Raw genomic sequence first — 13,292 nt, forward strand, 5'->3', positions numbered from 1 at the left:
TGGCTCCATCGTAACAGGTGTCATCATTATTCGCGAAGAAAAAAAAAAAAAGGAGCCGCTCGTCTAAATGCAGGGTGATCAGACCATGCCCACACTCGGTTTAACTCTAACACCGTGGTATTTTTACTCTGGGTTAACAACATACCGTGAGAATCTTGTACCGGTCCACCCCTAACAGAGATAGGTATAGAAGCCAAAAAAACAACAACAACAAAGTTTTAGGTTTAAGGATAAATAGCTATTTTTTTTTTAAATCTCATTACTGAATCTATACTTCACCTTTACATGCGTTTCAATGTTTAAAATGTTTTTTTGTTTAAATACATCTTTACCTTAACCAAATCGGTTGCAGAACATACTTTTTGGTAGTTGCAAGGCAGAGAGTTAAGGAGTTTGTTTTTGTCCCCCCTCCCCTCCTTCTGCATGTACCATCAAGGATTGGGAGGCTTGGAGGGAACGAAAAGATCTAAAGAAGAATGCTTAATGTGAGCTCGACGTGACAGCTCGAGAACGCGAGCTTACCTTCAGAGAAGAGCCACGAGGACTGACACACTTGAATGGTTTCCCCTCCCCATCCATGGTGTCGTCCCCTTTCTGTCTCTTCTCGGCAGCCTCGGCCCGTCTCCTTTCAATCTCCTCTTTCATCTTCCTCTTCTCCTCCTGAGGAAGACAGACACACAAGGCAGGGTTGATCAGGGCTCGAGTTTTACAAATCTTTGATGATTCATTTTGTTCATGCAGGTGTCGCTGGACACTGCTCAACCTATAGTTTGCCAGTTATGCTGGCTATATATATATATATATATATATATATATATATATATACAGTGCCATGAAAAGGAATAAGCAAAGTAATACCTGATAAGTGGCTCTCAAGGGATAATTTTATTTATAAAGAGAAAGAAGCCTCAATAAGTACAAATGATTACTAAGGCTTTGGGACAGCAGAGAACCGCAGCGAGTCATTATCCACAAATGAAGGAAACATGGAGCGGTGTTGAATCGTCCCACGAGACGTCTTCCTACCAGAGGATCTCTACGGCTCATTCAAATAACCGCCCAGGGGGTCACAACAGAACCCAGGACGACTAAAGTGCCGCAGAATAGCCTCCCTCCATTAAGGTCAGTGTGCAACAATAAGAGACTTGGGAAAAATGACATCCTTGGGAGAGTTCCAAGACCTAAGCACAAGGACAGCCATGCTTTTATTTTTTTGGACAGAAAATGCAGCTCAGGTGTTCAAGTTAAAAGGGTCCTTGTGGTGACATTATAGATAAATCCTGCTAAATGGGACAACAGGACCATCTGGCTTTTTGGTCTGTACCAGTAGGATTCTGATTAATCCTCGGAGCAACGGCTTTACTGCATTAAGGTAAATGCATCTATGAATGAATGTCTCTGGACGGATAATATTAATTGCTGAGAATAAAGCTTAATGTAACTGTAGTTTGTTTTTAATATTAATGACTTGATATTATTTTAGCCATATTTTCAGCCCATCTAATTCAGGCCTCTGTATTTTATTGACAACGAGGTTTATGGCTCACTAACAATAACCTGTGGCGTCTTTCCAGAGAGAGAATGTCCTGTGTTTAGTTTCACCTGGGATGTTTCTGGCTAAAAACCCTCAATACTGTTTGTAATGTTATATAGTTAATAAAATGTGGCAATCTTGAACATTTTTAGTTGTAGAACCCGTTATTGTACAATGTATTTAACTATTTATAAGATGTAAAAGGGATTCTGGGTAGTCTTCAGAGCAACGGCTTCAATACATAAGGAGAGAAAACAATAAAAGTTACATTTTGACCCCTTTTGTCGGGATGGGGGGCCCTAAAATGTTTTCATTCTTCAAACGGGGGCAGAATAGAAAACAGGTGAGAACAAATGATCTAGTGTATGACATGAATTCAGAAAAAAAAAAGAACGTCATACTGACAGCCAAAAATGGTGGTTATTTTTTTATTATTTGTTTTTTTTTAATCCATTTTCATTTTACTTTATTCAGATTGATTGTATGTTTTATTATATTAATAGATGGCTGTTTTTAGTTCCTATTAATTTGTTTATAATTGTTTTATGCGACTTTTCTTTCCTAATTTATTCTGCACAGCACTATGGTCCTCTGCTTTTTTAGGATCGGGATGTCCTGACTTAATTGACTTAATTGAATTCTGCTCTAAAGCATAAAATCCTGAATGGGAACGTCCAGCTCTGAATGGCTCAGAAAAGAAAAATAAATGAGATTTTGGAACGGTCTAGTCAAAGTCTGGTTTTGATTCCTTGAACATGCTAGAAAACCCTGTGATGTGGCTGAATTAAAACAATTCTGCAAATTAAAGTTGGCCAAAATGTCTCCATGGTGATATAAAAGACTCAATGGCAGTTACTATAAATGCCTGAAGCAGAGAATTGTGGCATAAACAGGTTTAAGGGGGCAATCACTTATTCACGTAGGGCCAGTTTGTTTTTTTGAGTAGATTATTGTTTTTTCCACGTTAAAAAAAACTTTATACGCTTTGCATATACTCGGGTTGTCTTCTGATATTAACATTTGTTGCGAGACAAAAAAAAAAAAAGTAAATATATTTCCACATACCTGTATACATACTTGAAAAACAATCATAAACAAAGACAAGGACGGTGAATTGTTGCATGAAACCATTATGTGTCAGACTCGACCATCAGGGCCAACAGAATCAATACAAGACGAATCAAACCGATTTAGCGTCTCCTTTGAAGCAGGTCACAAACCTGTTCAATCACTCAGAAGACATCCTTATTTACAGTTGTCCCCTCCGCTAGACAGCGGCCCATTTGGACAGCAACCCTACAAACAACTACAAAAAAACCAATTAACGTACGAGCCATTTGTAGTGAATTCAGACAATGCCTGGCGCTTGGCAGCGAGTCAACCCTCTCCAGCTTCCTTGTCTTGGTTAATTAGTCTCTCTGTATCTCTGGGCCATCTTTTAATTACTAACCAAAAGGCCTCATTAACATCACACAAGAGGAGGAGAACGGGCGGGGGCCGATAGCGAGAGACGGGCCGCCACGTTCCGTGCCAAGATCAACACAGACGACCAGTCGGGGCGACTGCGAGAGCGCGGGGGCCCCCGGGGGGCGGGCGGGTAGAAGGAAAACCAATGACACCTCCATTTAGGCGAACACGAAGACACAAAGGAAGAGGCATGGAGATACGTCGGGGTGAGGCTTTTTTGCGAGGGGAAGCGGAAGCGGCGACAGATGGAAGTTAAAAGTTACAAATGGAGTGATTCCCGAGAACAGGGTGAGAAGTTTAGTGTGACGCGTCGTTCTGGCCTCTGCCAACATAAAAGCGATGGGAAGAAAAAGGAAGGAAGCACCCTTAGTGGAAAAATTACCTCCTCTCTGGCTCTCCGTTCCGCCTCTTCCTGCTTCCGCTGCCTCTCCTCCTCCTCCAGCACCTTCCTCCTCTCCTCCCGCTTCCTCTTCAGCTCCTCCAGCTCGGCTTCGGCCTCCTGCTGCTTCTGCCTCATCCTCTCGAACTCCTCGCTCTCGGCGTCGTCGCGCCGGCGCTTCAGCTCCTCCAGCTTGCGCTCTGCCTCCAGGCGGGCGTCGTCGTCCTGCTCGTCGCCGGCGGACGCCTCGGGGGAGCGGACGCTGCCACGGCTGAGGCAGACACGAGAACATGGACTGAGGTTACCTCCTGACACTTGATCTGGGCTTAATATTTAAACACAGACACCATGGGATTTTCTCTCTCAGAAAATACAAAACGCAGCACTCCTCTGCACAGGGAATGGGTCTTCTGTTGCAATGGCGTTCTCCCTGAAAACACCTGTAGCTTTAATTGCAACAAAAAGGTAGTTTTGCACAGATTTTTGACAAATGGGGTCTGAATACAAATGCAACCCACACTTTTCAGATTCTAATTTGCAAATAATATTAAAGCCATCCATCCTTTTCTTCCTTTGTGTTGGTCTATTGCATAAAATCCCAATAAACTGCCCTCAACTCTGTGGGTTTAGCTGTTGAAAAATGTAAGGGTACGAAATACTTTGTGCTTTTTTTTGTGCACAATAAAGCCAACCAGCTTGCATTAAAAAAAAAAAAAAACTTCTGGGAACTGACTTGACTCTAGCAAGATGTATGTCGCTCCGCCTAGCTCCACTCACATACATCTGGGACCTCTCCATAGGAATTGCCTTTATTGAAGGCTGGGCCTTATCAAAAATTCTTGCATATGATTGGATAAGCCACTTGTCTGTCATCTTTATCGACGTGCTATTTCAACCACTCACACCGAAGCTAACCCGTGACGCTGTGAGAGCGACGCAGGAAAAAAACGAAACTTTTTTTTATTTTCTTTTATGTGTTTGCGGCTCTAGTGGCAAGTGTTTTATTGACAGTGAGCTGACAGGAAGAGGGGGGAAGACAGGCGGCAAAGCGCCGCGGGTCGGAGTCGATCCCGGGCCGACCGCGTTGAGGACTAAAGGCCTCCTAATATGGTTCGCGCTAACCGCTAACCGACAAGATGTCCGCTGTGGACACGCCCCGGAAAACAAAACTTGCCAAATCCGGTCGGGAGAAGGGCGAAAACATGGTTTCCACCAACAAAAGCCTTCAGAGCCGTTCTCTGATGTTCTTTTAATGAAACAATATCAGATAGATTGGACAACACGGAAGAAATAGCAGCATCAATGTTAACGCTTGCTTCCTCGATGCGAGCCGCCATTGTTGTTGGAATCTCATGGTCGCTTCTCCACTACGTCACATCCATGAAACTCCAGCCCTGCGTCCTGATTGGCAAGGCAATAAAATTGGCTGGAGAAATCACTCTCTATGGGAGATGTCCCAGATGGATGTGAGTGAAGCTAGGCGGAGCGACATACATCTGGCGAGCGTCAGGTTATCTGGGAACACCCTCAGTGGAAAAACAGCACAAGTCAAACTGCTACTTGAGCATCAGTGGCTGCCCCTGCACCTAAATTTGCACCTAAAAGAAAGACAGGTGACCTTTGTGTGATAGAGGAACGGACTGATTCATAGATCAACAGATGGACGGATGAACAGAGAAACGGATAGGCGAATGGTAAACTTCATGAACCTATGGACAGACGGGGAAACAGATGGTTGGACGGAAAAATGGATGACTGAATGAACCGATGGAGCATATAGCGGTCAGACAGACCGCTATATGCTATATGCTATATTGGCCATCTTTACAGATGTAAAGATGGACAATACAAATACTTCTACAATTAAACCCTGCAATCCTCCCAAACTTTCCATAAGGGCCAATGAACCCTTTTCAAACTCAGTAAACAGGTCATAAATACTTAAGAAGACCTGAGCGTCAGCACAAGATGCAGACAATGACTCGGCGTGTGCATACCTCAGGGTCCTCTCGGGTTTCTTGTGCTGCTTGGGAGCCGCCTCGTCGTGCAGCCCTCCGTTGTGCTTCCACTGATCCTCCTCGGACTCCTCCCTCTCGCTCACCTGCCGCCGCACACGGAGATAAAAACGACGACAGCGGTAAGGGCGGGAGGAGAAGCGGGCTTTGAGACGCGGGGGTGGGGTGACATCTGAAGACGTGTGACCGGAAAGTGAGGAGCCGCCGAGGTGAGAGACTTGCAGAAGGAAACACGGTGATCACGCCGTGGAGCGTAACGGAGGTCATGAAGAGTGGCCCCCGGTTACGGTGCGCGCCACACCACAGACACGAGGTGCTCGGGTAACTTCAGCGTCCTGCTCTATTAATCCAATTTAATTAGCGCATGCCTTGTTTTTTTGCTCTTTACTGCACCCCTAAAGGAGGTCTGATAATGAATCTCAAACACGCATCAAGACACTGAAGTTACCCAGGGAGATCTTTTGTTTTGAAGCTGTGCAGCACACCTATACTGAAGTTCTTACCGCATGTGTGATACCTCATTATCCTCTGATTGCTGCATTTCAGATACCTCAAAGTCCTCTTCAATGTCATCTAGCAATACACTCCTGCTCTCTGTTTGGATATCTACATAATCATCCACGGGTACCTCTTCAGCCTCCCCTGATGCTACTGAATCCTCCTCAGCCTCCGAGTTTGCTGACTTGGCCTGATTTGAACCCTCACTGACTACTGAATGGGTTTCTTCTTCAATGAGATCCTAAGAAAAGGGATTACAGCAGTTCTTTGAAGTTCTGGTCAGGGATTTGGAAAAAATGAAAAAAAAAAAAAAAAAAAAACTGCAAGAGACTTAGCGAGCATACCTTGTGCTGCATTACAGTCTCCTCTGTTGACGCCTGCAGAGACAAGCATCATATTTGCAGGTATTTTTTCAGCAGCAAATAAATGAAGCGATGGACTTTTCCCCACATTTGGCCAAAATACAGACCCATAAATATCAATGCGTTTTATTGTGATTTTTCAATAGACATGTGATTTCTAAATAAAGCTTGACAAATGTGGTGCTCATAGGTATGCAGTAGGGCTGGGTATCATCTAGGATGAGCCGATTCGATACGATTCTCGATACACAGCTCACGATACGATACGATTCTCGATACATAGCTCAGCTTGCTTTGATTCCAATATCGATATTTATTACTTTGAATTAATGTTCAGTGATTCAATCACCAAAATCAGCCAAATATTATGTTTATGTTCTATTTATTGATCACAGACATATTAACAGGAAAATAAAGTGCATTAGCCTCAATGCATTTAACGTGTCACAGAAACCAAAAATGTGCCCAAACATCTGATTTTAGGGACAAAGGAGCTTCTAAAATCCTGTCGGCCGTTCCACAAATTCGTCTCACTTGGTCTCCTTCGCTGTGAACTGTAATGGTTGCGCTGTAATAACGCCCCCTAGAGGTTGGGAGGTATATCGATATTGAAAGCTAGAATATCGATATTAAATCGTTTTTAAAAATATCGATATTAATCTTTATATCGATTTTTATGCACAGCCCTAGTATGCAGCACCCCTTAAATAAATCCAATGGGACCAGCTGTGTTCAGAATTTACCTAATGAGTCAAGAAGTAATCACAATAATCAACTTTAGCCTAAAAACTGTTGGTTTATCATGTAAAAGCCTGATAAAATGCGCTGCAGTTTGTAATGTTAGAACATTTGTGTGAATGCGTATGTAAGGGTGGAAATACACTGTGGAGTAACATTTTAGCACGTTTTTCCTACTCTATTGTTGGTATGCGTCGGTTTTTATCCATTTGTGTTTTGGTTCATTTGTTTTGTAGGATTAGAGTTACTGCTGGCAGTAGTTTTTAGGTCCATTTGAATCTCATTTCATAATGTGACCACATTTTGTTCACGTTACGCTGTCTCATGCATGTGAGAACGACGATAAAACTATTGGCTCCTAAATGACGACGAATGAATAGGGATGAACATGACTGACCTGTTCTCTCAGGTTAGACTTCCTTGGTTTGGTTTCCTCAACTTCAACTTCCTGTTCCTCCTCTTCCTCCTCCTCTTCTTCCTCAGGAGCAGGCTCCTCTTCCTCCTCTCTGGGTTCCTCTTGCTCCTTTTCCTCCCGCCTCGAGCTGCCGCTTTCAGTCTTCTCTTCTTCCTCCACGGTGTCACGGTAACGCCGAGTACGCCAGGAGGTTCTCTCCTCCTCTGTGCTGTTCTTCTCCTGGCTGACGCCGTCGCCGCCGTCCGCGGAGGTGGGGTCCAGCTGCTTCTGCCTCTCCAGCGCCTCCTTCATGCGCCTCTGTCGCCTCTCCTCGCGCTTGGCCATGCGCTCCTGCAGGGCCTGGTCGTCGTCGTCCCCGCCGCCTCCGTAGGAGCTGCTCACGGAGACGGATTCTGTCACGCTAGGGGGGGGGAGAGGAAGGGGAGAGGTCGTTTTTAACCGCGTGGGCTTTGCGTTAATGAGCGATCGCTGAGGTCAGGGCAGACGTCGGCTGTTCAGACAAACGTGGGCCGAGGCAGAGAGCGTCTACAAACGTCGTCAGCTGGCCCTGAAATGCTCCTCGCCTGTAACCAAGGGTTTCCAGCTAAAAACAGCTGGGATTTAGAGGATGCTTAAACAGCTTTATTCATTTTTATATAAATCCAAGTCAGCAAATTTATATCTTCATAATTACTTCTTACGCCCATAAGACCGTTTCAACATGGATTTCACAACATCACCTTCTGAGCTTAATGCACCGACCTTCTGAAAAGTTTGTGTATACTGTGATCAATGGAGAGGAACTCAGTGTTCTGCTGCCTCATGATCAGGTTAGTTACTTTTCCATGCCATCCCAGTTTTTATTTATTTATTTACTCTTATATGAAGGAACACTGCAAAAAGGGAACTTGAAGTAAGTAACATTTTCTTGAAATTTTTGTATTTTTCCTTGATTTGAGCAAGTAAATAAGACCATTTGCCAATGGAATAAGATTTTGGCACTTAATAATAGGAACAATTCATCTCCATCATCTTATTTCAAGTGTAGGATAACTCATCCCATTGGCAAATAGTCTTATTTAGCTCTTCAAATCGAGGAAAAATACACTGATTTCAATAAAATTTTACTTGCTTTTAGTTCCCTTTTTTTTGCAGTGAATCTACCGACCATCTGGGAACCAAATTTCAATACAGTGGCGGTTCTAGATCAAATCTATCAGGGGGGGTCCAAAGTGGGGCCAATGTTTTTTCATGGGGGCAAAGAACAAAAGAATTAAATAAAAAAAACAAAACAAAAACATCATTCATCATTTAATATATTAGCTAAGAGACTTGTGGGTCAGGAACTGCAGGTTGCAGACCCTTGATAAAGCAGGTAAAAAAAACTGATCTCAATGCAGCTGAAGCTAAAAGTCAAGTAAAAATGTAAAGATAAAGAATGATATTGGTCCAATCAGTTACGGTTTCTGTGCCAGCACATATAAGAAATGTAATTAGTATTATATCTTCGGTACAGGGGCTCCTATTGGTCTCTGTCTAGAACCGCCTATGGCTCTACGAGTGCCTCCAACTGCTCAGCAAATTTTTTTGTCGAATTATTCAGACAGTGAGTGATGGCAATGCTCTTATAATCAAGCATCCAGTTTCCCAAAAGTAAGTGAAGCATCAGCATAATGCAACATGAGATTTAATGATATTATTGGGTCATCTCTACAAAATTCTAGTCACAGTTGTGTTGGTTCTGTTGCAGCAGCACATATGTGGGACGTACAGCTGGAGCCCAAATGTGCCAGAATGTTCTGGCACGTCCAGAAACCTGCGCCAGGCCGGCTCACATGGGATTAAGTTGTGTACGGTACAGTGTCAAATGCGTAGGAAGACTATGTGGAGTCATTCAGTTGACCAATAAAAATGATTCTGGGGGATTTAGGAAACTCCACCCATTGACATTTGCGATTGTAGCCCGGTTATTGCTTTACCCAGATACAGCTCCAAAACAAATCGCTGGCATGTAGATAGATACTAACGGCTGATACGGAGCCGAGGCGACCCCGAGAGGCCAATACTGGCTGCAGTTGTCCAACAGTGGACTTTGCAGATTCTCTTTTTTACCTCCCATATCATTCTGCTCACTGTATGTGGTGCCAAGATAAACTTGTTTCCTTGTCTTTAAACCTTTCCTTTTATTGCCCTGATTATAGGGTATGGACAAGATCCTATGAGTAGCTATTTTCTCAGGCATTTTCTCACTTAAAAGAATATACCCTTGAAATTAGGCAGCTGTTTGAGCTTCATGTCTTTCCCATTTCAAATGGTGGCTAATAAAATGAGGCTTTACATGCAAAGCAAACAAACTTATAGACGTTCCTAAACTCTTTGATCAACTTTTAAAAGTCTAAATCAAAGGATGCGTGTTCTTTTTAAGGAATTGTTGGGTTGCCTAGCCACAGGATTTTTCTCCTCAAAGGATATTTGTCCACAAATTAAAATTAACTGTTTATCATAATGGATATCTAAGCTTATTAAAAAATAAATATAGAATACTGTTTACACAAGGAGAAACAAAAAAAAAAATAAAAACCCACCACAAACAACCCATTTAAATAAAAATTTACCACATTCTTAGCATAGCTACAGAATCCCAAAATAAATAAAAACGTTTTCTATTGGGCCACTTTCCACTCAATCCTTCACTCTTTCAGCAAAAAAGGTCAAAATTTAACAGCTACAGGGTCCGGCCAAATCTAGCGAAAATGTAGAAATATCAAGAATAATTGGTATGCTGTGTTTTTGTTGTGCGGTGTGATCTGTTATGTAAAAATATATGCAGTTTGTGTGTCGGTGGAGCAAAGAGGAGCCCTTTGTTCAAGGCTAACTTTTTTTAAAAATATGTTTTCTTTTTATTAAAAGGTTTTCTCGAGTCTGGTTAGGTTTTTAACCTTGTAATGTGGAGGGGGCTCTTGCTGCAGCTGTGACACGCTGCTACACGACGACTGGGTCGCCTGTGAGTGTGTGGGGAAAGGACAGGAGGCGGAGGCAGCATGTGCTGCCTGTTAAGAAGAGAAATAATATATCTGTGTCGCCAACGTTTTCTATACCAGCCAAAAAAGTTGTTAAATTTCTTGCTGGCCGCTTTTTTGGAAAGTGGCTGAGGTGTCACTAAATATACAAAATATACAAAATAACTAATTGGCAACTCTGATTGAAGGGAAATCCTCCTAAAGGCTCAAGCTAACCAACATGTAGAGTGGGATATATTCTAGACGTATGGAAAAAACCTGTTATTACCTGTTATTACATGGTTTAACTAACAAATGCTAGTTGTTAATCGTCTGTCTTGAGTTGATCTGTCTCTCTGGCACTTCCTCCAAGTAATCTTGTTCATACTTTTGCAATCAGTTTTTTATTACTGCCTTTCTGCAGTCATGCCACATGTGTTATAAGCTACATTAGGCAGCTGCATTTTAGCGAGTAAACATAGTGATGTGGTCACTGTTCGGCTAAACATTTAGCCACTATACAAACGAGCATGTTTGGATGAGACGAGGGTTAACATAATTTAACAGGGCTAATGTTCAAACTACAAACAAAACAAAATGAAAGTTTAGATTTTTAAAGTTGCAAATTCAGTCTAGAATAAGCCCTGCTCTGCTTAACATTTAGCTTGGCTCCCCCCATGACAGTTTTCCCCTTATTTTTCCAAACTTAGATTGCTCTCACTGCAGGTAGGGCACCAATTCATTGCTACTTTACACACCCACATCTAAAAACAAATATCTACATCTACCTTATCAATCTTATGACAACACATAAACAGATTGTCTGAAAGTGTGTATCCTTCGGCCTCGTTAAAACCAGCCTGACTCAAACTATTCTGACCCAAACGTCTGGCAAACATTATCTTTCGCTCCAAACAATCAACAATGGGTTTGTGAGAGCTCGGGCCCTGGCTCAGCATCCTCGGGCACAATCCCCCGGTTGTCTGACCAGACCAGGATGTACCTCAGAGCCCAAAGGGAGGAAACAGCCACGACCACAAAGCAACGTTTGTATTTCTGCATGTCAGTTCGTCCTACCACTTCCACATTCATCAAATAGCCACCATAATGAGATGGATTTTTACCCTCGCCTCCTTTTTTTTGTTTTGTTTTGTTCTTTGGCCATTTTTCAGACGGAAAGGGATGAGATCATGCATTACTGAAACACCAGGCATGCATTTTTTTCATTTTTTTTTTCAATTTAGAGATGTTCTAGAAATGAAGTCCTCCCATCTTGCTGCTTGCTCAGCTCGCTATTTAGGTCAACAACATTTCATCTGAGATCAAGGAGCACATTTTATTCAACTACAGTAGTTTGGGGTTTAAAAAGCTGCACTCTATATCAGCAGGAGAGCTTCAGAGCAATTCCCTGCTGAGGAAGAGCTAAAGCGTTGGCTATAATTAGCCTTTTTTTTATTTTTTTTATTTCGCTGCTGCACTTTTCCTGCTAATTAAAGCGGAACATGGGAGCCAACAGGTTTATAAAGCCGCGCTGCTGTGCTTAGCGTCACCTGTGGCTGTTGGTCATGACTGCGTTGTCTGGCTGGCTGCTGGGCTCCTCGCTCTCCAGGCCTTTCAGCCTCTCCTGACGCGCCCTGCGCCTCCTCTCTCGGGCAGCCTCCTCCTCGTCGTCGTCGATCCGCAGCATGCTGAGGGGAGCCGAAAAGGAGAAAAGCAAAGTGAGAGGACGAAAGGACATTTTCTTTTCTGCCTTTTTTTTTTCCCCTTCTTAGGCCAACCGTTCTTCCCATCCTCAATTAAACCTCCGAGTCGGAAACTTCAAAGCGAATGATTCTTTAAATTGGACTGTAATCACCACAGTGACCAGAGCTGATGGATTTGCTTCGGGGTTTTTTTTTTCCCCCCAACCCCCCTCCCACTCCTTTCTCTTATCACGCTGACCTGTCAGCTTTGAGACATCTAATACTTCTTATCGAGGCTGCAGTTTTCACGAGCCGATAAAACGTCAGCCCGAGACCTAGCTGGGCCGCGGATAAGAGGGAATCACGAAAGTGTTTCGGGTTTGTCCAGATCTGGTCGAAAGTTATAACTATCTTAGGAGTTAATAATTCTTTCAGAAACACATTAAAGCTCGGAATCGAGTATTTCTAACAGCATTGAATCAGAAGTTTCACTTACATCCAGTGAAACCTCTTTACATTGGGCTGACATGAGAAGAACGGTTCAGTAACTGTGGATATGCATGTCGAATGAACCTTCTGGCAGTAATATTCTTTGCAAAGTGTGCAGGTATTTGCACGTACAAAAGCTCTTAAATTATTTAACCCTTTAACTGAAATAACAACCTGACATTGAAAATTGACTAAAGTTCAGTAACGGTGAGCGTAGTGTTTTTTTCTTGTAGCCATTACCTGATTCAAATGAAGACATGCGTGTCTTATCTAAATTGCATGTTTTTTTCTCTTTCTGATTACGAAGGGGTAGGTTAAAGAAACGGGCCTCTATGTTGTCGAATATTTAGAACCCAGAAAAACAGGAAGACATTGATTGCTAATTAAATAAAAAGAATGAAGTTAATATAAAAAAATAACAAAAGATGCACCGATCACAAATATGTGGCCAATATCTGATCTATTTTTGCCAAGACATGGCCTGCCGATGTTAGCCAATTTGGATTTCTCCAAGAGCTCTAATTGATAGCAAATATTTTTATCTCTAGCTTTCTTGCAGTTTATGGTCATAAGTTATATCAGAAGCAGCAGTGACATCACAATGCTTTGGAGGAGAAGCTGCTGTAAAACAAGGTCTGACTCATTTAAAACAAAAGATGAAATGGTCTGGAATGCCGCTTTGGCAACTGGTAACTTTGCAGATTTGGACGTACAGAGCTATTAGTTCATTCGTCC

General features: G+C 42.6%; 1 protein-coding gene across 5 annotated transcripts in view; it reads right to left on the minus strand.

Moving 5' to 3' along the window:
- cald1a (caldesmon 1a) overlaps positions 1-13,292 on the minus strand; it is a 79,507-nt gene that overhangs the window by 17,711 nt on the left and 48,504 nt on the right. For 3 of the 5 annotated variants that reach the window (XR_004933094.1, XM_036148806.1, XM_036148807.1), the window contains exons 3-9: positions 11,937-12,074; positions 7,391-7,808; positions 6,238-6,270; positions 6,024-6,134; positions 5,378-5,481; positions 3,384-3,651; positions 523-660 (exon numbers count right to left, since the gene is read on the minus strand). Coding sequence is in view for 4 of the 5 variants with exons in the window: in XM_036148806.1 (XP_036004699.1) it covers positions 523-660; positions 3,384-3,651; positions 5,378-5,481; positions 6,024-6,134; positions 6,238-6,270; positions 7,391-7,808; positions 11,937-12,074 (1,210 nt within the window). In the remaining variant the exon portion in view is untranslated. The remainder of the gene's footprint in view (positions 1-522; positions 661-3,383; positions 3,652-5,377; positions 5,482-6,023; positions 6,135-6,237; positions 6,271-7,390; positions 7,809-11,936; positions 12,075-13,292) is intronic. The other 2 variants (XM_036148809.1, XM_036148810.1) reach the window with 2 other exon arrangements.

Source organism: Fundulus heteroclitus, chromosome 17 (genome assembly GCF_011125445.2).
Source record: "Fundulus heteroclitus isolate FHET01 chromosome 17, MU-UCD_Fhet_4.1, whole genome shotgun sequence".
Taxonomy (NCBI): Eukaryota; Metazoa; Chordata; class Actinopteri; order Cyprinodontiformes; family Fundulidae; genus Fundulus; species Fundulus heteroclitus.